Genomic DNA, 25,283 nt, shown 5'->3' on the forward strand with positions numbered 1-25,283 from the left:
CACCGGCCTGGCCAAAAACACACTTCATGTTGTTTTGGGCTTTGTCTAAGGCTGTAAAGGTTGCCACGTACTTGCCAAGGGTTTTTATCATATCTTGTCCAAAGAGGAGGCCATTAGGTTTAGTTGTTGGCTCCTTCTCTGCAAGGTCCCCGAGTTTGGGGTTAATTCTGATGAGGACAGATTTTCTCCTTTCAATATTGAGGGAGGAGTTGGCACTGCCCAGTAGTACGATGGCTCTCTGGCTCCAGCCTTTAATTAGGTTAATGTCTAGGGGTGTGTGGGAGATATGTGATTCCTCAGCGAGGTCTAGTATTCTGGTAAGGGGACCCAGGAGGTCAAGGAGGTAGTCTTGACATGTTTTAAGGGCTCTTTCTAGGCCTTTTCTTGGGTCCTTACCTAGTTTGAATAGGAATTTGATTAAGTCGGGGTCTAGATTGGGAGTTTGGCAGACTTTCCCCTCAATAAATGGACGGGGGCACTCAGATCTCATGGTGTTACGAGATTCTCTTTGAAGAGAGTTTCTCAGCCATTTGGTGACAAACTTGGCTACGTGGTCATGTGGGTACCACTTTTTGCTGTTAGGGTGGGAGATGTTTTCGGGGGAGAACATCTCCTCGCCGAGAGGGTCAAGAATTGCGTCAGAGGAGTGCGTCTCTGACAGAGTGTTAAGGTCCCATTCATCAGTATCTTGCTCGTCAAGGTCCAAGACGAATTCGTCGTCAGGGTCCAGGAAGAGTTCATCTTCCTCTGAGCTGGAGTTGAGGGGAGCACTGAGATTTGTTGCGTTGTCAATGGCGTTCGGGACAACATTACCTTTTGGGGCGCTTAGGCCTCCCGTGCCTTTTGAGGTGCTTGGACCTCCCATGCCTTTTGAGGTGCTTGGACCTCCCATGCCTTTTGAGGTGCTTGGACCTGCCATTTCAAATGAGGTAGCGCGACCTCCGTCAGTGCTTAAAGAGTGTTTGCTTTTTTTAGTAGCTTTAGGGTGTTCAGCTTCTAAATCAGAAGTTTCTTCATCAGGTAAGAGGGACCTTTTATTGGACATAAATTCACGGAATGTATTTAACATACATGTCCTCATTTCCCTTTGAAGGAAGGATTTAAAATTATCATTGTTGTGATTTGGGGAGCTTGCCATAGCGTCATCTGATTCTAGATCAGACATGGCAGGTAAGTAAAGTAATAAGTTATTAGTTAAAATAGGTAGTATTATGGGTTTGAGAGTTAGGTAGTAAATTAGCTTTTTTTTTTTTTAATTTTTTTATGTAAATTAAGAATCTTAGGTAATTCCAAGTAAGGTAGGGTAAATCTAGTTAAGAATTCCGGGTAATTTGGGTTGTTTTTAAATTAATTAGATAAATATTGTTTGTAAAGGTTGAGCCAGGAAGGGTAAAGAGATTAGGCCTAAAACGTAAACCTAAACCTATTAAAACGTGGATATACACGTCGAAAATGCCACCTAAGCGCTTGAATATGGGAAAACAGCTGATCGTAGCCCAATCGGTAAAATAACCGAAGGGCTCGAGCAGCTGATGCCTGGTGACAGAGGAATGATAGTTAGGAGGCACACCGCGTTGCGCCGCCGTTGCCAAGGTTCATTCCTCAGCCTCGCGTTAGGGGACGCGTTTGTTGCTAACGCGAGGCTGAGGTGGCGTTTATTGTCAAAATCGGCGCGAGTGTATCGGTGGAGTGTCCCTAATCAAGCCAGCGCCGGTAAACAAGGAAACGAAGGGGAAAGGAGGGGTCCGCTCAGGGGATCGCGGGGTAGAAAACAATCGAACTGTGGAAAAGGTGTGACGACCATAAATTGGAAGTCAAGGGGGTGAGAGGGGGGAAGGATCGTGGGGCATGGCAGCGATCGAGTAGAAAGTTGGGAACAAGTCACACAACAAGGCAGGCGAAAACGTGGAGATGAACATTTTTATATATCGACCATGAAAGCAAAGTTCAGTAGTACAGCATTAAGCAGTTCAGCAAAAGTTAAACATCATGTGAAGGTAAAAACACAGTTATAAATGGTAAACTGGCACAAAGTTAGTAAGGATTGCAAGAGAGTTACTTATCTGTTGTGAGCCGCATTCAAAAGAGGCTGATTTATCTTGGCACACGCCTTTTATGGACACTGTTATGTCATTTAGTTCTATTCTTAACCTTTGTGATGTAAGCGGCTGTGAGCTGCATTAAAAAGATTAATGCATAATGTAGCCTCCTGTCTTGTAATGAAATCACAAATAGTTTTAGTTTCTAAACCATATGTCATTGTCTCATTTCTTTTTCTGAACAGAGAGGTGTTAGAGTTGGAGGTCTCTAGTTGGCAGAGTTAGGTACCGCTGACCAAATAGGGACCCTTGCGTCTAGTCTGGGTAAGTGGGTATACTCCTAAAATAACCCCTGCTCACCCCCTTGGTAGCTTGGCACGAGCAGACAGGCTTATCTCGGAGGCAGTGAGTAAAGCACTTGTGAACATGTACAGTAACCCAGTGACAACACTCCAGATGGACACCACACAAGTTGTAGTATAAAAATAAGTATTTTTATATAAACGTAACACAAGACCACAAACAACAAAAAAACACAATACTGTACTTCAAAAATAGTAGAAATAGCTTAGTTCTCTTTAGATGTAAAATGCGACACTTTGAGTTCAATGTACCATAGGATGCGTAACGCTATACAACGAAAGTGTTGCAGGAAAGGTGATGCGTCGGTTCTTTACACGCAAGAACGGTGATGCGTCAGGTCCCTACTGATGTGTAGGGGATGCGATGGTTCTTCTCTGCGAGGGGAGGTGATGCGTTGGTTTCTTACTGCACTTCTGAGGCGATGCGACCAGCAGCAATGTGATGCGATGAAGATCCGGTGCAATGAACAAAAATGGCATCTTCTCTTTGATTCGACACGATGCGTTCCCACCCGATGGGCGTGCAGCGACTCAATGATTCTTCTGAGCCACAACAGGCTTCCCCGGTGATGCGGCGGCATCTGATGCGATGTCGATCCTCTTCTCTGGCGATGCGAGGCGCTTTGGCAACGATGCGACCGCTACAGCGGCGACACGCTTTCCCACCGATGCTGCGGCGACACGCTTCTCCAGTGATGCAGCAGCATTTTGTGCAACGTCGATCCTCTTCTCCGTCGATGCGAGACGCTTCAGCGTTGTTAAGCAACAGCAGCAGTTCGGCAACATGCTTCTTCTCCGTGAGTCGCGCTTCTATCGACACAGTCCCCCAGAAAGTCCAGAACAACTGCAGGCACTTCCAAAGAACTCTTGGGGAGCTGGTGGTTGAAGTTTGTTGTCCCTAAGACTTCAGCAGGAGGCAAGCTATATGTCAAGCCCTTGGAGATACTTCACAAGTTGAATGAAAGAAGCACAAAGTCCTTTCTTCTCTCTTTGGCAGTCAGGCAACCACTGCAGGCAAAACCTTCTCACTTAGGGATAGTTTCTCCTCAGTGTCTCTGGTTCCTCTCCTCAGCAAAGGTTTTTTCTTGTTTCCCAAAATGGATCTAAAGTTCTGGGGTCTGGGTCCCCCTTTTTATACACACATTCTCTTTGTTCTCTGAAGGCAGAGAGGCCTTTGACTAGTCCAAACCAGTTCTGGTCAGTCCCAGAGCACTGTGTTTACATGACTCCTTCTTTCCTTTAACAGTGCAGGGCAGGGACATCGAACACACCACAGGAGGTGGAGCCAGCATTGTGGAAGGAAGCCACAGCCATATTCAGGTCCCAGGTGCAACTCCTCCCACCCAGCTACATGCAGATCTCTCCATTCAGCCCTGTGCTGACTCACCCTCTCTCCTGGAATCCCCCAGCCCCTGTCACTCAAACTCCAGACAAGGAATACACAACCTAGCAGATGCAGGCTTGGATGGTTAGACAAGAAAATACCTACTTTCTAAAAGTGGTATTTTCAAACACAGAATGTTAAAACCAACTTCACTAAAAGATGCATTTTATCTTTCTGAGTTAAGCTATACTAAACTAGAATTTCTACCTAGTTCCCCCAGTGGGTGAATTGACTGCACGCTGGAAAATCCCGGCCCAAACCTCACCTTTTTGCCTATTTTGCACGTCTAGGATCGAGTCTGGTGCCCACTTCCTATTTGAATTCCCCGCCTATAAATCGCCGAGATCTAGTTGGCTAAAACCATTGTGTAAGGAGTTGGGCACCAGACACCACATAGTCGCACTGCGAATTTTTACGTCGGATGCCCGGCCTTTGTTCGTGTGCGGTATGTCAAAATTTTTAAGATGGGCTTGGTCGATCAGATTTAAAAGGCTTAATGATATTGTTTAATTATGGTCAGTTTAGCTAGACCTTCTTAAGTATTTTACTGATGTCACGTGCACTATTTTATCTAACTTACGGATGCATTCTGAATGTTCTGGTTTTTAATTTGTTGTGCTATGTAATGCTTTTAAAGATATATGTTATCGAAATAAAGCCTATTGACTGACTGACCTAGTTCCCGGAGTCAGTTAGGATTATAAGATGTAATAATCAAACTGCTCATTGTGGCCTATGAGGAACAGGTAGCCTTGCAATAGTGAAACACAAAAATGGCTGTAATTTACTACTAGGACATGCCACACACATCAGGGCTTGTCCTACCTTTTACCCACAATGCACCCTTCCCTTGGGCCTACCATAGGGGTGACTAATATGTAGAAAATGGAACGTTTAGGGACTGGCAAGTGGGTGCACTTGCCCAGTCAGCATGGTAGTACCCCCTGCACACAGGCTCTGCAATGGCAGACCTGAGACACACTTTACAAGGCTGCTTCTGTGGGTGGCACAACCAGTGCTGCAAGCCCACCAGCAGCATTTGATTTACAAGTCTTGGGCACACGCAGTGCACTGTACTACGGTCTGACAAGTAAACCAAATCATGGAGTCACTAATCCATACATCAATTTACAATAGGGAGAGCATATGCACTTTAGCACTGATCAGCAGTGGTAAAGTGCCCAGAGTCATAAAACCAACAAAAACATGTCAGTCAAAATACAGGAGGAAGGCAAAAAGTTCAGGGATGACCCTGCTAAGAGGGCCAAGTCCAACAAGAGGTTTTTAGCCTGAACCCGTTTTCAGCTGTCTGTGCATGAATGTCATTTACATAAGTATTTCTTACAGTCACTTTTGCTGCTCTTTGGTCTTGGACCGTTATGTCCTTTTCCTCATTTCACATAATAGTAATAATGGCTGCAATCTTTTATTGGTGATATGACATGATTTAGACTTTCATTTTGCATGCCTCCAAATTTAGAGAGCTAACCTTTATCTCAGTATGTTCTGGGATAACTATACACAGAGCTCTATTTCCCCCAGGGCACAATTGATAATACTGAAGTAATAGAGACCATCCTTTGTGAAGAGGGACATTCACTGTATTTGGCTAGGACCAACTCTAAATGAGAAATTAGCATTCTACTACTCTAGCTCATGTCATACTAAAGATAATACTCTGCGTATGTCAGCTGCTCTCCACATAGGCTTGAATCCACAACATTAGAAAACTGTCCTCTGGTACCAAGACGTGTTAACCAATTTCACTTCTGAATTCCGTGGCACTGAGGAGGGGTCCCAGTGGCTTAGAGGTACTGCATCATTGAGAGGTAAATCAAGTCTTGGCCACACCCATACCGCTCCGTAAGATCTCTTGAACTATTTTGAGATTTCCTGTGTAAATTGAGAATTATTTATTCTGATCTTTAAGTCCTTTTCAGACAATCCATTGCTACAAAGAGGCTGCCTGACACTAGGGAACATCTGTTCAGGTCTTAACTAAGAATTTCATAACTCATTTTAGTTCTTCTCAGAATATTAACAAAAACATGTGTTGATCTTTAGTCTAAGATTTCTGTTTGATAAATTTTGTTCTGTCAACAGAGCAATTCAGTTCTGTCAACAGAGCAATCGGTCTATATAGTCCTGTAATGCAGAAAAGCTAGTTCTGGCCCAACAACTATCGTTCAGATTTCAACCTGTTTAGATACTCCTGAACATCAGCAAGAGAAAAAAGCGTCCAATGACCAAGCATTTTTCCTTTCCCTTGCAGCCATGTGTTCAAATATGGACTTTCTTGCAGCTAAGCTTCCAAGATGTAAGTTTGAAACTTTAACCTGCTCTGCTCTCTTCCTCCAGAACCTGCTCTACCAGTTTCTTTGGAATTTCACCAGAGTCCTCAAAATTGTCAAGTAATATTCTGAATAACTCCACGTGTGCTACGAAACGTTTAGAATAGTGCAAGATATAGCCACACTTTGAAAACACCATGGACAGTAGAATAGTCACCTGGATTGCTTTTTATTAAGGGGATGGATGAGATCTGGATGTCACATGCCCTTTAGTAACAAGTAATTTTGCTCTGGTAAATGTTCGGTTAGGTGTGAGTTTTTTTCTGTTTAATCTACCTTACAAATTTGTTTGGTTTATATGATGCTAACACATGCTAGTAGAATCACCAACAAAGTGGACTCTGCATATTGGCGACTCCTCTAGCCGTATTTCACTAACCTAAGTTGTGAATTTGATCTTTCATCTTACCGCAGCTTCTATACAGTGATGTTAAGTGAAGACCAGAGGGGAAGTGGAAGAGGTGTGGCGCAGCGGCCAGGGTGCCCACGGGGTTCAAGGTTCGATTTCCGGCGGCAGGTTAGCCCAGCATCATGTCACTGGGCAATAGCTTGCTTAATCTTCCTGGTGGCCCCTAGCGCCGGGACTCCTCTCCAGAGGTAGCTGTGCGCTTTACAAATGCTGGTATTTCATTTCAAGGCTGTGACGAAATGTGAAGCTTCCTTATCCCCCTCCGAGTTGGCATTTGAGTCCTTTCCAGTTTTCAATTGTACTTGACAATATGTACTTTCAAAGTGTATCTCTAAATTCAGTGCAGTTTCTGAATTGTTAACTTTGATATTGTGAGAAAGTAAATTGCTAATACTTAGCAAGGGTAAGTGTAGGCTGCTAGTGTGTACTAGATATGTAGATACAAACTGCTCACGCTCTTCTCAAATTCTTCTACTTTAATCTTTTCACTAAAATCGCATATTATCAACTTCCCACCGCTAATGAATTGAAACCTGTAACCGAGACGAAAACATGAAAAGTGATGGACTTAAATTTCCGAATCTGTTACTACAAAAGTCACATTTTCTTTTTCAATGTATTTAAATTAATGCATTACTTTAATGCATTACTTTAATTTAAGATTCCATTTCTCTCAATAAATCACAGCTAAGTAGCACCACTGTAACTCCCTTCTGATGTACTGCGATGAGCTTAGTCAGAGGCAAGGCAATTTATATGGGCACTCTAAAGCCAAACTAACAAAACCTGTGTCTTTAGATGCAGGTTAAATTACATCATCAGGTCATCGTAATCTCGAAAAGAAACACTATGCTAAAATAAACCAATAGTAATTTTTAAGCTTATATTGTCAGTAATGGAAAGCTCATAAATAAATTGTAATATATTGTGCTAAACATGTAGCATTTTAGAGACCCAAAGGCCAGATGTAACAAAATTAAGCATAACTATTTCCCAATTGAGATCATGTCCGAATCGCAATTAGGAAATCGTTATCCTAATGTATGAAACTCTTTGAGTTTCCGTAGCGATTCCTAGTGGGTTGCAAATAAACATACCTCATGCATATTGAGGTAGGTAGCAATATGCGACTCATTGATCATCACAGCCATCGCAGGAATGGTGGCCTGTTGAGGTCAGCAGTCTGTGATTGCTTTTTAATAAAGCAATATATATTTTTCTAAATACAACCCATTTTCCTTAAAGGAAAATAGGATGTGTTTAAAAAAAAATATATATTTTTTAAGAGTAGGCACTGATCTGTGGGACCACTGCCTGCTCCTAAAAAATATTATTTATATCCTAAAAGGTCCCAGAGGGACTCCCCCTTTGCAAAAGTATTACTGTTTTACGGCCGGAATTTGGTTGCAAAACAGTACTACATACCATACGATTTCATATTTGGAAGGGACGCCATAAACCTGCCCCTTCCAAATACCGATATGATTTGGTAATAAGTTACCAAATCGCATTTTCTAAATTTGAAAAAGCATTTTTCTGATCACACACTTGCCATTCTGTGAAAAATGCTTTATACATGTGCCACTATAGTCTTATGAGCGTGTTAGGGATACTCCCACAAATAAAATGGCATAGTTTTAAAACATTTTGATTCACTTTGCTTCTGCAAGTATTGGCAAAACCAATAGGTCCCGCCTTTCGCTTTGCAAGTGCAGACCCCTTGACTGTGGCAATGCATTTTTATGCCTATACTGTTGGCCAACTGCGAAAAATGTGTTGCCATGAGCATTGGTATGAAGAAAAAAGTGCAATGATGTGCTCTAACGCATCCATTGCTGTGTATGTTCACATATGCATGATGACCCTATGGTGGCCAAAGGTGAATACTTACACATGCTCATGCACCACTGTGCATGCACGAGCACACGTGTTGATGCAGCTATACCATTTGTTAATTTGGCATTCCATCCTAGATCTGTAAATGAGAAAATAAATAAAATGTTCTTCAAGGTGCCTTCTGAGAAAGGAGAGACCCAGCGGAAAATTGCAGCTCTGGGCCCTCCATAACAGACACAAAAAATAATTAACAGGATGCCACTCAGTGGGACAGAGGAGTGAAAGTGGAATGCTTGGAGGTGTAAACATTGGTGGAAATCGGAGAAAGGGGGTAGCAGTGGAGGAGCTTTTTGGGGGATTAATAAAAAAAAATTAAAAATCAAGCGAGTGGAATGTGGGCAGATGAGGGAAGCAACAGGTACTCCTAGGGAGTGTAATTTGAACTAGAAGCATACGCGGGAGTGATCAAAAAACGTGAACATTTCCATGAAGTTTTGAAAAAGCAAGACTAACAAGTTTTAGCAATACCAATAGGTTTGACTCATGAATGAAAGTGCCTTTTGTGTAACTGATGGGTGACACGCTCAATAAGTCATCATACATGCACTCTGTCACTTATCTTGCACTCATGCATCAGTTCTTTAGTTCCCTGACTCATCTTTTAATCACCCACTAACACAACTGCAGAAAAGCACACAAAAAACTCGGCAATATATGCAAGATAAAAGAATACAAGTATAAAAAAAAGGAAATATGCTGCCTTCAGATCACTGATCAATAACAAAACTAAACCTAAGCAGCAGGTGTCCACCTAGCCGAGGTATTGTAAATAGCCTATTGTGTTAAAGTTCAAGCATGGCTGCCACATATATTGGTCTAGCGGAAGTGACCACATAAAAAGTTGCTCAGTGCAGATTAAATGAGCGTCAAGCAAGCAGCCGATTAGCACTGCCTGGAGAGCTGTAGTATCCTCTTAAGAAACATTAACATAATAGAGAAGGAAAGCTGAACTATAAAAGGAGGGAATTCAAAACTGACTAATTAGCCAACCTTTTTTTAACATAGACGCACACTCCTGGTGTGAGAAGTTGGCCTGGTGTATCCTGTCCACTAATTAAAGTGGGCACCCTGTGCCAGTCCAAACAGCCCTTATGGTGATTTAAGTGGTCAAAGATAACCTTTGAAAGCTATCCAAGTGGTAGCTGTGGAGAGAAACCTTCAGGCTTAGTCTTGAAAGAATGTTGAGCTGCTTGTTTTACTAGAATGCAATCTTATTGTATTGGTTAAATGAAATGAGAAACCCATAGTAGTTATAAAAATATGTATTTATTATTAGAATGCACTCTAAATACTCCACAGTATCTGCTACACCCAGATGAACAAAACGCACATAATACTGTTGCACAGAAACAATCGTAAGTAGCACTAATACACAGTGGGCTACAGGGCGAGCCCAGACCATATATTAAAATAGTGGTATAAGAACCACGACTCGAGTCAAGACATTGTCTAGAGGATGTAGCAATGTTGGGACCCCAAGAAACCACCCAAGGTGAGTAAGTAGGGACCCCACGGAAAACGTGTGCAGTGTGGGAACACAACGGCGTGTTCCGTACAATTCTATGGGAGAGTCGCGGTTGCAGTTTTAAAGTTTATTGACTCTTCCCAGTGAATTACGAGGAAGCCCTTTGAATCATAGGAGTTTGAAGACGCACCCCACCCATGGATACAGTAGTGCCAGATTTACCTATCCCAGGGAAGCCGGGTGCATAGGGCTGAAGTGGTGTCGGAAACCGCTGTCGATCTCAATGGAGGACTTCAAGGAAAAGCCACAGCTAGGAAGAAAAATACTGTCAGTTTTAATCTAAAGGTGGATTCGGGATGAAGAGTCCCTGAAAGCAGAGGGAACAGAGTCTGGGCCACTCAGGAGTGACCAGGGGCTCGGCAGACTAATGCCCACCGATGTCGGGTGCTTCAGGTGCGCTGAGGGGGTTCTAGACTCTCCAGCCACTGAGTCCAGGAGATTAAACAAACCGGGAACCCCCTCGGGTGTTACGTCCGTGAGGTACTTTCCTTGCCTTCTCACATTTTTTCTTTTTTTCTTTATGTGGGTGATCCTGTGCACATCTATTTTTATATCTTAAGGCATGTCCAGACCTGTAACACAGCACTGGTTAAATTTAACTTTTTCTTGGTGAGCCAATATGAGGTGTGGCTCCATTAGTTACAGAGTTTGAGATCCAAACCATGCAGGCTGAATAGGGCTTTTTGTTTCATATTCGAGGATGACTAGGAGCCAGATATGAGCTGTCCCACGAAGGAAACCTATATCTAAAGTAAGAGGTGCATGCACCCTCTTACACAGACTGCAATGGCAGGCCTGTTACATTTTGCGTGACCTCCCTTGGGTGGCATAATGGATGTTCAGCCCATGGGAGGCCTCTGGGGTACCAATGCCCTGGGTAAAAGATACCATATACTAGGCACTGACAAGAGTACCCCAGTATCCAATCTGGAGTGTACCTTAGTACATGACATAACATTTCAGGGAGAAAGCAGATAGACTGGGGTCCTGATTAGCAGGATCCCAGTCAGACTAGTCAAAAACAGTATCACATGAAGCAAAAAGTGGGGGTAACCAGAAGATCCTACTTTCCTACACCTGGTTAGTGAATGTGCACATGTAATTAGATAATGCCATTGTACACAGGGCAAAGGAGTGAATGACTGATGCTGACTGAACCATTACCTTATGCAGTTCGCTGTCATGTATGGAAGCAGAGTGTAAATGAAACTCAGACTAAAGGCAGAACCGAGTGGACCCAAAGGCCCCCTGTGTATCTTTAAGGATACGTGTGGCTGTATGTATCATTTAATTCTTTTTATTACAAGATCTTAGTAGATATGAGAGCTACTAGCACAAATTATTATAGTGCAAATCTTCTCCCCCAGGTTTTGTCACAGACAATACATATTTCTAGGCCTTAATCCGAAGAAATAACATTCCACCTGTTGATTTTAACATATACCTTTGCCAGTCAATATGTCAAGCCTAGTGTGTTTATCATAGCATTTCATAATAAACAGATCAGGCCTATGGCAACTCAAATATTTTTTCATAGCAAGACCTGTAGCTGTTTTCGATGGCTTGTCATCCTAACCAACCAACTGATACCTCCTGTACTAAAAACAATTGAAAGAAAAGGTATCATGCAAACAAATCATATCTTGTGATTGCATACCAGAAGTGATGACGAAGAAAAGGGTAGGGAGGCCCCTGCAGGTGCATTTTTTGGTGATGGGTCCCTTCCTTTCCTCCTGCACAGAAGACAAAAAAAGATAAGATTTGTTTGCATGATACCTTTTCTTTCAATTGTATTTTCATAGAACTTCTGCACAGGCAGCTACAGTTGACTTAAGAGAGGACAATTGTCCTAGTACCCATGTTAAAATCCTTGTCCATGCTGTTTGAATTTTTACATACCAATCAGACCCACTCATACCACAAGGGTATTAATTGTAGAACACGGCACTAATTTGGCACTATGTCAATACGCCTACTGGCAAGCCGATCTCTGTTCTTGGGTCTAGGGTGATTTTTCTGCACTTAGACTTATCTTGAAGCACCTTGCACCTATAGTTCGCCGTCACCAGTTGGATACTATTTTTGTGACTAGTAAACATTTGTTTTTTTCTTGGCCATGTTTACATGTTTTTGGCTCTGTTCTTTACTATCTGGCAGGTTTTATCACTTTTCATGGCATGAACTTCTTAATTTCATTGTCCACAACCATGTACCAACATGTCCGACACATTAGATTCTAATGTTGTCCTTTTCTTTATTTCTGTCAGGCATTTTTAAAGCCACCCCATTGATGTTGTAAACACATGTGACCAAGGCTGCTGGGCAGTCGAAACGCTTTGTGTTAATAAACAGCTTTCTGCTTAACTGAGACTACTTTTTCTGCATCCTGAGAGTGCGCCTACTTAACTTTGTTTTCGATTTCCAGCTGGTATGCTCTGCCGGCATGCGCACCACCTCCCATGGGTCTCACAGCTCCAGAAGGGGCGAAGTGTGTGTGTGTGTGTGTGTGTGTGTGTGTGTGTGTGTGTAAATATAGAAGATTTTTTTTCCTTTTATATTCCATTTCATTTATATAATACATACACATTGATATTAATGCAGATCAACCAGTGAGACATTCAGAACTATATATGGCCCTACTTTTAGTTCAGATCTCTTGATTTATTTATTTTACATTTTAATGAAAAATAATACAAGAAGAGTCTTAATTAAGTTTTAAAGATTACATCTTCAATGTGGTAATGAAACCTAAATACTATTGTGCCCTTGTGAAAGAGACACAGTTTTGTGACCCTTTTATAATAAATGTAATGTTTGAAAAGTAAGATTTGAAAATATCTGCATGCATTGTACTCTTACTTCATAGATATGCTTGAACTTCCTGTGGCTTTTAAAAACAATATCTTTAATTTTATTTTAGGATATGGACTTTGTTCGATTTATCATCAACTGTTTTAAGGTTTATTATCCCAGATATCTTTGTAAGTAATATTATTTTTTTGAAATATGTTTGAGAGTTACAGAACTGTCTTTCAATATTCTTAAGAGCTGCTATCTTTGCCCCCAAGCCCCAATTTTCTTTTCTCTTTTCTCCCCACCCTTTAATTTCCCCATTCTCTCATATTCTCTCTAGTCACTTTGTATGGAAGGCTTTCTAAAAAGCTATCCTTGTTTTCAGCAGAAATAGAAGAAATAGTTTTCCACATTGATTCTCCAAATTTTGCTGTGCATTTGACAAATCATTACTTTTTTGAATGAATGTTATGGTTGTCCATGTTTGGCTCTCTTATAGTGGTGATCCGCAGCAACTGATGTTTGTAGTTTCTATTAAGGTATTCTATAATCAAGTCAAGTCAAATGTACCTTTATTACGGCCAACCTGACCCAGAAAGTGCAAAATTTTAAACAAACGTTTGTAAGAGTCATTTAAAAAAGAAAAGCTTTGAGTAAAATCCCGTAGCATTTACAAAGATTAAAAAATGAATAAAAGAGCGTTATATAAATACATAAAATCCGAGTTTTGGTCTTTCTCCCCCTTCTTTTTTTAGCAGGAAAAATTTCATTCAAAGTGCATGGTGCATTATTCTGTTTTTTTTTTTCTTTTTTCCCCTTACTTTTCTTTTCCTTTCCACCCAGAACCAAATTGATCAGGCTAAAACACAACCGAAAATGGGAAACAGGAGTGCTTCAATCAATTAGGAGGTGTATTACATCGTAATAAATTAGTGCAATTCGATAGCTAGTTCTTCTCTGCTAGCGCGTTTGGTGTTTTGAGAAAGATCCTTCTTGTGCACCACATGGAGAACAGAAACCCCGCCACAGAGTAGGCAATTGGGATACTCAGATCATATTTCAGTATCCTGAATGTTTCAACACAGCGTCTACTACCTAGATTTCTGCAGATCTGAGCTAACCATCTCTTTCTCATTTTACTGTACCCCGGACATCCAAAAAAGACATGAAATTCAGATTCCTCATAATGGTTACAAGCGGGGCACCTAACCTCGTTTTGCGGTTTCCATTTAGAGGTCACACAACGCAGAGGCAAAACTCCAAATCTAAATTGCAGATAGAGTTTTCTGGCTGTTGGAGGTTTAATGAGGTTGAAAACTCTTTCAAAGACGGGACTGTCCTTAATTTCCAAAAAGGTTGAGGTTGATTTGCATATGTTGGGATTAGAGTGTAGCAAGGCCATTCTATAATTCTTATAGATGATCTTAATTGTTTTTTTGAGAATTGGGGACAAGCTACCTCCGAATCAGAGCAACATTCCCCCAAACCCATGTTAGTTAATAAATGTTTAACATGGGAAAATCAGGGAAGCCTAGCAGCACCCCATATTTCTAAAACTTCGGACAGTTCTTCTCTATATGTAGAAAGTTCCGGGGTCGACCATAAACGGCGCCAGTATAAAAGGGTTCCTAAGGCATAGGACTGCCTTCAGTTCCATCAAGCCCAGATATAGACGGAGAGGAACTAGAGGAGTGCAATGCGGCAGTCTAAAGAGATTCTTAATATATTGGTTCTCAATCTGCAGTAGGGACTTGGGCCTACAATGACCCAGGAGTTCTGCTCCATTTAATGCACCCCCGCAGGTCTGGACCTTGTAGATTTCCAATGCCGGGCTAACGGCACACCTGTTTGAATTATTAAACACCTTCAAAATTCCCCCTGTTGACTGAGCTAGTTTTAATGTTGATTTCCCTATATGTGCCCACCAATCCAGTGATTGTGATGCCTAAATACATGAACGATGTTACTCTTTCTAGGGGTTCATTATTTTTTTTTTATTTTTATTCTTTTTATTGAAAGTAAACCAGAACAGTGGCTAACGGGGTCACATAGGGGTTCATTATTTAGTTGAGGGTTTGGACGAGTACTCTTTGGTTTATTAAAAAGCATAAATTTCGTTTTCTGGAGGTTGATCTCAAGCCCTCTGTCCTCACAGAACAACTAGAATCTGTCCAACACCCTTTGAATCCCCATGGGAGATTTAGATACCAGGAGCGTATCGTCAGCAAACATCATAGCTGAGATTCTTCTTGAAGCTAATTTGGGGGCATCTAGATTTTTTTCTTGTGACAGTACATTAATCAGGTCATTTATGTAAAGGCTAAACAATGTAGGAGCAAGTACGCAACCTTGGCGCACACCTCGTTTAATAGGTATAGGGGCCGATAAATTACCATCCCTCCCAAATCTTATTCTATAATAGATATTCACTGCTGATAATTAGAGTCCTAAGAGAGTGAAAGACTCATGTTTATAATGTTCTCTCTCCTTCAGTAAGCGATTGTAAGTAATTGGGTTTTTGACTGGACCACCAAGTGATTTCTTTGGTGATGAACTACCTGGCGGGTCTTTAAACGCCGGACAAATTCAGTCACAGGTCCCTAGCGGAGCATGAATGGCAGTTGCTCCTGGAGGCGGCATAAGACTCTTTGTGGAGAACCCTAGCTCAATCATTTCACCATCAAAGAGAACACACAATGTCAGCGCTTTTGCACACTGGACTTTCCAAAGCAGCTCTCTCTGAGATTTCTTCGTTCCATAGTGAAGCTCCAGACACCTGTATGCCTTTCCGCCACAACCTCTCCATCCTCTAGTTCTGAAGAAGATTGGGAACAGCCGCCCCAAGGCAAGCTAGTGTCACCAGATTGGGCCAGGAGAATGTGGTACCTGGGACTCCTGGCCATGAGCATCTGAAAAAGCTGCTACCTCGAGAGGATTTTCTGTCACAGCAGAAAGGCTAGGTAGTGCATCTGGCATGCAGTTTTCACCCATGCTTTGAGATGAGCTGCAACAGTTGACTTCCTTCTATCTTCCTCCTGAGGTCGTTGATGTCATTTTGGAAGCGAGATGTCTCTCCATAAAACAGTGAACACCAGTCATTAGGACAAATTTGTGGATTGATGCAGCACTTAAAAAATGGACCCATTAGAGGTAAGGTTGTCTGAAGGTTTGTTTTTCTGTCCAGAGCTCAACAAGGGCTTTGTGCACTGTTAACAGCTATTCATCGGCTCCGTCAGTCTTTTTGCAGTTGCTGGATTAGCTTTTGTAATTTAAATCCCCTGTTGTGATAATTTTGAAAGTTTGTAACATTTGTTTCCACTGAATACCTTTATGATGGCTCTCTGGGACTTTAATTTAGTCCTCACTTTCTTGATATGCACCCCTTTTGAGCCACTGCATAGTTGCCTCTTGAAACTTCTGAACTTGAATACAGTATTTCTTATTGCCACACCAGCTAGACATGGGTGAGATTCAAGCTCTTTCTTTAAATCAACTGTATACCACCAGATACAATTATTTATTCCACCTGATCCCTCTTAGGGGGAAGAGAGAATCTGTTGTTTGGACCCAAAAAGAGCTTTAAGCTCCTTCATCAATCATACCAAGGACGATCAGCTCTTTTCGGGTTTTTCTGGAGCAAGAAGGACAAGGCAGTGCAAAAAACTGTTCTCTGCATAAAGATCTGCTACGCACAGGCTAACAAGCAACCCTTAGAAGGTTTGCAGGCTCATTCTACCAGGGCCAAAACTTCTACGTCTCTATTGGCATGCAGAATACCTTTCCTGGACATTTGTCAAGGTGCTCCGTGGGCATCTCAACACACATTCACGAAGCACTACTGCCTCCAGAATCAGGTCTGTGGAAAGGGGCATTTTTCCCACTCATTCCTGCATGACTTTTTATCTGAGGCAGTTCACAGATGGCCATACCCTGCATTTTAAAGTATACATCAGAAAAACAAGTTATTTATCTTTGTTTACAATCTTTTTCTGGTGTATTCCCACCTAGCCACGGATAGCTCACTGACCCCTTCACCTTACCATTTTGTTGACCGAATCTCATATATTTCCCACACATCATTCAGCCATCTACCCATCATTGGTGCCATTGTTCCCTTTCATTCTGCAGCTGTACAAATTTTTGCTAAACAAATTATACATTTATATGTGATTGAAAGTTTCTGAATCTTCATTGAGGCCTTCTGAAGTATAGCCATGGACCATCTTCCAGAAAATCTGCTGTTATAGCACTGGATCCTTCGTATGTACACCCCATTAAACATTCTCTGTGTTCAGTTATAACCCCTGCTGTACTTTACAAGAGTAGTAAACAGTTTTAAATAAACAAATGTCTCTAATAGTGTTTATTTAGTAACATGTTCACTTCATCGAAACACAGCCAAACCTCAGCCAGTGAGGGCAATGCACTCTGAACGCCACTCCATCTAGACCTCACCATAGGTCAGATTTCTTCTGTCCATCTTGTGTGAATGAAATCCCTTGAGCGCTCTTCACTACTCCTAAGGTAAGTGCTTTATCATCTTCAGATCTGTCCATTTTCCGCTGGAATGGCTTACCAAACCCTGTGACAGCTTCTTTCTTATGTCTGAATCCTCAAAAAAGACTTTATCCATATTCAGTTCTTGTTCCTCATGTGCTCCTAAAAAATCTTCAATGAGTGCATTTACTGCCTTCATCCCTGCCAGAAGGCAAGAGATTGGAAGATTTAAAGCACATTCTCTACCAAGACCTTGAAGCAAAGCGAAAATAGACTGTTACTGCCTTGAAGTCTTCGTCCAAAAAATAATCCCTCCTCATGGGATGGATCGGTGAGGTATGCTCCCCCTGCAATATCCAGAAAGGTAAAAAATGCAAACTATTGGAAGTCCCTTAAAAAGATGTATCTAATAGTGATATGACTTCTACTGATAGGTCTACTGATGATCAAACTTCTACCTCCATGAGTCCTCTAGGATCAATAAAAAGAACAGTCCTTTAGAAACATTCCACAGATTGGAAGGCCAATCTAAGGTCAATCTAAGGAACCAATTAAGGTGCGCTCAATGTCCCCTTCGATTTGAATGTCAATTTGGTCTGTCGGGGTGCAACGTGGGTGTCCTCAGTTTCAACAGTGACAAAGGTATCAGTTGCTTTCGCCTCCAGAAACGGGTGGAGTGTGTGGTGCACTATGGTAACGTCCGCCGCCATTTCGAGGAGAGTCCCTACCAACTACAATCCAGGAGGAGGGTTCTCACCGTCTGGGGCATATTTCGCTGTCCATGCCGCAACCTTTTTCTTCTGGAACGGGGCTTTATATGGAGGTGGTTTCTCCCTCTTGACTTTCACTTCAAAGGAGCACTGCGGGTACCGCTGGGGTTGAGTGGACACAACTTGTCTGCGATCTTGCCGTCCTCTCCTGTTGTCGTTGATCATACGATTCCTGAGAGGAACAAGGAGAACGATGATCCGGAACCTGAAACCTCGCAGGAGTTTTAATCTTAGAGCGATCACATAAATCATATTTATGTTCAGAAGCATCTGGTGGTGGCGACGCAAGACAAGAAGTTGGCTTCTGTTGCTTATTTTTGTCCCAAGTCTTTTTAGGAAAAACTGGGCATTCCTCCTTCACAGGAGGGGCTTCCCCTGACACTGTGGAGAAGGTCTAACCCCCACATTATTGCATCCCAAGATGTATAAACGTCAGCAATAATAATCTGCAACTTGCGTTCCTGATCTAGGTCAGGCACCGCCGAAAGGCGTTGACGAACCATCAAAGCTGCTGTTTCACCTTTTACGCTAGAAAGAATCGCATCAAGACTACTGGAAAAATGCCCATCAATTTCATCACTAGGTCTAGGGTAGGACCTGCCCATCACTAAAATAATCATAAGAGGGCTAATCACAAGACCTCCAACGTGTGCAGCCTGCAGACAACAACTTGACCATACAATAAACGAGCCTCCACCAGATTCGCATTAAGATAATTAGGATACAGAGTAAAGCCCACTAAATCAAGGGGGCCCCTGTATAAAAAAGTAGGTGGAGACGCAGTGGAAGGGAACAATATAATAAAATAAGAAAGTCTCCACCTGAAATGAATCAACGAGTGCTAATATAGTCACTATGAGTGTAAACTTCCTCGCAGGAGCAAGTAATAAATCAACAGTAATTGGTCATAAATCCATGAATACATTTTAATCAATATTCAATATATACATTCCATTAATTTCAGTAAATATATCAAACAAGGCAAACATATGAAGCACAATAATATACCCCCAAAAGAAAACGCTCATTCACACAAGCAATCCAACACATACTCATTCAATTGCATTCGTCCAGATCCTAGAGGATCCAATCATTCAATATTCCATAAAAACACTAAAATATACAAAGGCGAAAACCCACAACTCTGAATAAAGCAGGTAGGCTAAAGGGTCCTCCTAAATGATAAAGTTATTTCATCTCCAAATTGGTAGCAGTCCAAACTCAAAAAGATATAATGTCAACAAATATATATGCAGTTTACACAGTGACAATTTTATATGATAAGCCAAATAAAGAACGATTGTTTTAAAAAATGTAACGTGTGGTAAACTCTGCCAGGTAACTGCTGTAGTGGTGCTGACGTACGTTTTGGTGTGTGACCTAGGTTAGGTCTCACCTTCATCGGGCACTTGTCTCTGTGGAGACAGAAAGGGGGGTATCTGTATAACGATAAGCAAATGCCAATAAAACACTTCAACAATAAGAGCCATGCTTCATGTAAACAGTAAATAGATTATCAATGTAAGCCCCAACACGGGAGGGAGGGATAAATTGATGAAGAAAAACCTAATAAAACATGGGACCAGGGTGCAGAATTACAACATACCCAGACAGCTAATCAGAAAAGATCCGAGGTAGTAGAGAAATGGGTATTTCAAGTGTTGAAGTGCAGCCACCTCGGAAACCAAGAGTAAGAAAAGGAAATGTGCTTAAGATAAACAACAGAATTCGTGCTCTCACAAGGATAGATATACTAACCGCAAAAAGAAAAAGAAACCAGTGAAAATGAGTGCAAGAATCTGGTTAGTACCAGGCACCCACTGAGAAGGTAGTCTGAAAGAAATAAGCAAACCTGAACAGTAGACTAGTTCCTATATCCTGTCCCAAATGTCCATATGGTTGATCGCAGCAAAGACAATAAGAATAAGGGTTGACCAGAAAGAATATATATAAGCAAGTCCTGAGTCCCCAGGGTCTTCTATAACCCGCACATCTTACCAAAGGGGGCATGAAGTGGGACAAGTCAGTTGCAGCAATGTCTTTAGCTCAAGGGTGGAATGTAGAGCGAAGAGGTCGGGTACAAGAGATAATAATAATCAGTGAAGAGCTCAATTTCAACGCAAAAGTCGGTCGCTAAAACAGAATAAAGAAAAAGGAAAAAATCAGGATTAACGACCCACACTACAAAAGATAAAACACTAAGAAAAGATAATAAAATAGACAGCAGAGTTTTGCCGGATAATTACCAAGGTGCCAGTAATCAAGCGGAACAAAATGTTTAGTTGCCATCAAAAGGATGTTCTTAAATGCAGAAACAGACGTGACCGGCTCGGGAGCTCGGAAAAAGTCCTCCGGAAGTGTGTGCTCACAGGCATCCAGTCTGAAATAGTAAGGAAGCAAAACTTTCAGGCTAAAGGTTAAGGCACAAGTCCTAGCCAGAGTAAAGAATCTAAAAGTCTCTCAAAACACTCCCCTGCGTCCGTTTCAATGGCGAAGCACAACGACCGCTGATTCCCGCAGGGACGGCAGTTGAAGGAAATCCCACACTGAAAGCGTCATTTAAAGGAACTCCGGATAGGCGGGAAGGACCCAATCAAAAGGCTCCGTGTACAAGAAAGAAGATAAACATCAACGAGTGACGTGGCAGTTGGGCGGGATCATCGGGGAAAGTTCGAAGCCCACAGAAACAAAAGGATTAGAAAAAATAAATATAAAGGAGGGAATTTCAGGGACTGAAACAAATAAGTTAATAAATAAGAGGATCCCCGAATAGAATCACACACGCTGAGGAGACTTAAAGAAAGATGGAAGAGAAACCTTATGAGGACAGGTCCAGATCGTCACTAAGGATAATAGTATCATAAAGAAGAAAACTGTCTTCAAGAGAAGAAATATAAAACAACGAGAGCAAGTAGAAAGGGAAAGACCTAACTCTCAACAGATAGGCCTGATGGAGCCCCATCAAGGCAAAAGGCATATAGAGCAGAGGATTGGTGTAAGATAATCAAATAATGGCATTCTCCCAAGGGATATGCTCATTAAGACCCTCATTTTTGGTATTCAAGGTAAATATCCAAAAGACCTCTCTCTTCCTACGTAATGCTTGCAGATCAGTGCCCTTATGGTTATGGACCTTCTCAACTATAATCCAGCAGAGGACAGTTTCTGTGTGTTTTTTCTCAAGCCAATGAGAAACCAGCGGGGCTGTCTGCTTGCCAGTTCCCATGCTAGATTTATGTTCGCACATTCTGAGTCTAACCTCACAGCCAGTTTCCCCAATATATGTGAGGCCACATGGGCAGATCACAGCATAAATGAGATTGGTTGTTCGGCAGTTGGTCATTTGTTTAAGGGAAATAGCATGGTTGTTGATAGATATCGGGTCACTGACAATAGCATTGGGGCATGCCTGGCATGTGCCGCATTTTTGGTTTCCAGAGATGGGGTTAGTACCAGTGATGGATTTTTGGTTAAAGCATTTTTCGGAGGAGTTCTTAGCCCGGACTAGGACATTTTTCAGATTTTTGTTCCTTTTAAAAGCAAAGATGGGTCTGCCAATATTGTGTGTCTGAGATTCGAGATTAAGTAGGTGCCATTGGGAATTGATAATTTGCCTAATCTTCTGGTCAAAGGTGGAATGTTTTAAGTACACAGACCATCTGGTCAGATTGCTCCTTAGATCGAGATCGAGGGTGGAACATACTTTCCAGATCGTAATATTTCGCTCTCTTGAATGATTGTTTTACAATTCTTGGAGGATAACCCCTCAGTAAGAGTTTTTTCTTTAGGATCTCTGAATGTGTGACAATCTCTACTCGAGGTGTAATTTCTGCGCAATCTTAAAAATTGGCTGAAAGGAATTCAGTCTTTTTGGTGTCTGGGGTGGAAACTACTATAGTGTAGTAACGTGTTCCTTGCCGTTGGTTTAGTAAACAAGGAGACCGATAGTTGTTGATCTTGGTGTTCGATCCAGACATTTAGGAATTCCAATTTGAGATTGCTGGTATGGGCAGTAAATTTGAGGTTAGGATTAGCCAAGTTGATCCATAAGATGAATTCATCCAGTTTATCAGGATCACCCTGCCAAACTAAGAAAATATAATCTATGACTCTCGTCCATAGTGATATTCTCACTGAATGGCGCCAATTCATTGTAGATGTTTAATGATTCAAAGTGGCCATGTATAGACATTCCACACTTGGGGCACAGGCAGTACCCATGCTCACTCCGTTGATTTGGTGATAGTAATCACCTTCGAATTCAAAAAAATTCTCATTCGGGATAATATGCAGACAATGAACGATGAATGAGGCATTGGGGAGGTCAGTTTCATCCTCAAGAATTCTTTCAATGACTTGTAGTGCCCCCTCTTGAGGTATATTTGTATATAGGGACTTCAAGTCCATAGTAACTAGGAGTTCCCTAGTGGCGGCTGGTGACATTTGAAAGTGGTGTGGCGTAAAATGATAATCATACTGCACGGTAGTGAGCGAGCAAACCCGAACCCCTAAGGAGGGTCCCCCCGAGAAAATTTTGAAAAAAGAGTGGACAAATGGTGCATTTTCAAGCAAATTTGAGAAAGCAAGAAGGTTAATAAAGCAATTGTGAAATTGCAGTTATTACATTAATAAAGAGTTGTCATATAACATAGGTGTCATATAACATGCTGCTTATTCAGCAGAGCTTCATAATAGACTTTGAAACACAAAACACAATGCATTGCCGACTACCTCACAGATGTATTTTAATAACAAAAAAATAAACAGGACGCAAACTAGCAGCATTCAAACAGAGAATTCTGAATCCTTCCAGGGTGGGAGCCCGGCTGGCATCTCTTTCTTTCTCTGTATCTCTCTCCCTTTCCTGTCTCTCTTCAACTGCTGTCTTTCTACCTTTTCCCTCTCTCTTTCTCCCTCTCCCTCTTTTTCTCTCTCTCTCTCTCTCTTTCTCTCTGTTCCTCTCTCTCGCTCTCTCACTCATGCAGAACACGGGGAGGGTGAGCACAGAACGGAGAGCTCCCAGCTGCCCTGTTTGGCCTCAGCCCCTCTCCCTTCATGATGGCTATGGGGGCCTCTTCCTCCTCGGGTAGGGTGTATGTCCCAGGGAGTGTAACACACAACAACACCCCTCCCCAGAGGCTATACCAACGGTGGAACCGCTTCAGGGTGGTGCTGGAACTATAGATAAGCCTGTGTGTGCGGTGTGTGCCCTTACTGCACCAGGTGTGATTTCCATGCAGGGGGCCCTGTGCCATGAAAGTGGGAGGGAACTAGAATGGAAAGAGCCCTGGAATCATTCTATGTGTATCGTTTCTGACTCAAACCCTCCTTGGCACACATCCTTCAAAGACTTACTGTCTGGCCTCCACTTCTCTCTTTTGGACTATGACTTCCTGCTTTCAGCAAACCGCAGACCCCCCAGCCCTGCCGTGAAGCTCCACAAGGGGATGTGAAGTTTCTCCTTCACACATGACGGAAGCTGTACTTGTGTGCTCCGCCCTCGTCCCTGCGTGTGCCCCGCACCCATCCCTGTGTGTGCCCTTCCTCTCCAAGAGCACCCTAGCGCTGCGATCAGAGATGCCCACCTGTGCAGCATGTGATAGCATCTTTTCAAAAACATATTTTACGATAGCATCTTAGAACAAATTATTCATTGCGTACCTTTGCAAGAAAAAATGAAATTCAGCTTTAAAATATATATATTTGTAATTTGGCAACACATTTTCAAAACGGAAAATATATTTACTTTCACTTTGGATAACGATCCAATCAACTCGAGTTACCCAGTTTGCACAAATCCTGATTTCAATCAGAGCCAAATCACAGACATAACTACCTAAATGATGCCCATATGCACTTGTCATTTCTAAACAGATACAAATCTATAATAAAAACCAGCATTTTGAGTTAATAAAATATTTAAGGTTGAATTTTCTGCCAGAAGACATGGTAGTTCATCTTTATGTGATTTCAGTGCATCATCGGTTTCAAAAGACTGGCTGTTTTCTACGTCCCTGACATAGACAATGAGGAGACTTACATGGAAAGCTGTAAAATATGAAGGAAGTGGTGTAGACACAAGACATTATTTAAATATTGGATATGTTCCTGCATTCTTCCCATTGACAGATGCAAGCAATCTTTCATTAGGCTTATGCTGCGAAGCGTGAGGCAGTTACAGATGCAGGTTGTGCCAGTTTTAGAAAATCCTTTTACTCTGGCACTACTCAGAAAATAACATTAATTGTATACTAGTAGGGGTATTTTAGCGCACACACCTAGCTGGAGAGCAAAGGGGTGTTTACCATGGGCCTGTGGCCAGAGAATCAGTTTATGGTTGTTAGTGAAGAGGGAGTCAGCAAGGATTTTAGGCAAAGTGCATGAATTGCAATTTATTAATGTTAGCGAAATAGGTGTGGGTAACGTTTCAAGAAATGCATGCTCATGAACGAGTGTGTGTGCAAACTTACAAGGGTGCTTGAAGAGCGCACACCTCACTATATAGCAACAAACTGCTGACCAGAAGCCCGGAGATGCTGTTTTATAATTGCAGCAAATTTACATGATCGTGTACTATTAATGTGGACATAAGTAAGGTAATTCATGGAGCACACTCCTAATTACGACGCAACAAGATGGCGATGCCAAATTTCGACGGGTGCTCCGAGGTGCAATGTAAGGCCGTTTGCACGGGGCATGAGTAATGATTTCACTTGTGTAGTTTGATTTTCCTCTCTCACTTTACATCTGTGCTTAGCAGGGGAGAGATTCTTGGAACACTTGGGATGGGCCGGTAAATTGAAAGCAGTTTATTTATTTGGACAAACACATGATTCTCACGTTGCATTTTCAAAGATGATAAAAGGTCAGCAGAGTTTTGAGCATTAACATATTCAAAACATATTAAAACTGATTAACATGTACAATTTCTTTATTAATCAAAAACACTCTACAAGACATGAAAAGATGCCACTGGGAGCTTGCTTGTCAAGGTTTGTTTATGGTTGACAAGTGACTCCGGCTTTGTCATTACTGCAGCGAGTTGGTTGTGGAGTGTGCATAAGGTTGGTAAGGAGCCGGTGGGGTGGTAGACAATATGTATTTACTGCTCAAAAAGACAAAAAGTATTAGCAGCTACTCAGTGGTGGTTCTACAAATGGATATGCTATCTAACCTCTTGCACACTATTCATCTCAATTATTATAACCTCTGAAAAGCTAAATGTGTAATGTATGAATGTTGTTAGCACTTGTGCTT

The 25,283-nt window shown here is 41.9% G+C and overlaps 1 protein-coding gene across 1 annotated transcript in view; it reads left to right on the forward strand.

The window, feature by feature from the left end:
* The window catches only part of MOSPD2 (motile sperm domain containing 2), a 501,534-nt gene that overhangs the window by 89,115 nt on the left and 387,136 nt on the right, over positions 1-25,283 (forward strand). Inside the window, exon 6 of the mRNA XM_086934358.1 lies at positions 12,887-12,947. Coding sequence (XP_086790484.1) covers positions 12,887-12,947 — 61 coding nt within the window. The remainder of the gene's footprint in view (positions 1-12,886; positions 12,948-25,283) is intronic.

The sequence above is a fragment of the Lissotriton vulgaris genome, chromosome 8 (assembly GCF_964263255.1).
Source record: "Lissotriton vulgaris chromosome 8, aLisVul1.2, whole genome shotgun sequence".
Taxonomy (NCBI): Eukaryota; Metazoa; Chordata; class Amphibia; order Caudata; family Salamandridae; genus Lissotriton; species Lissotriton vulgaris.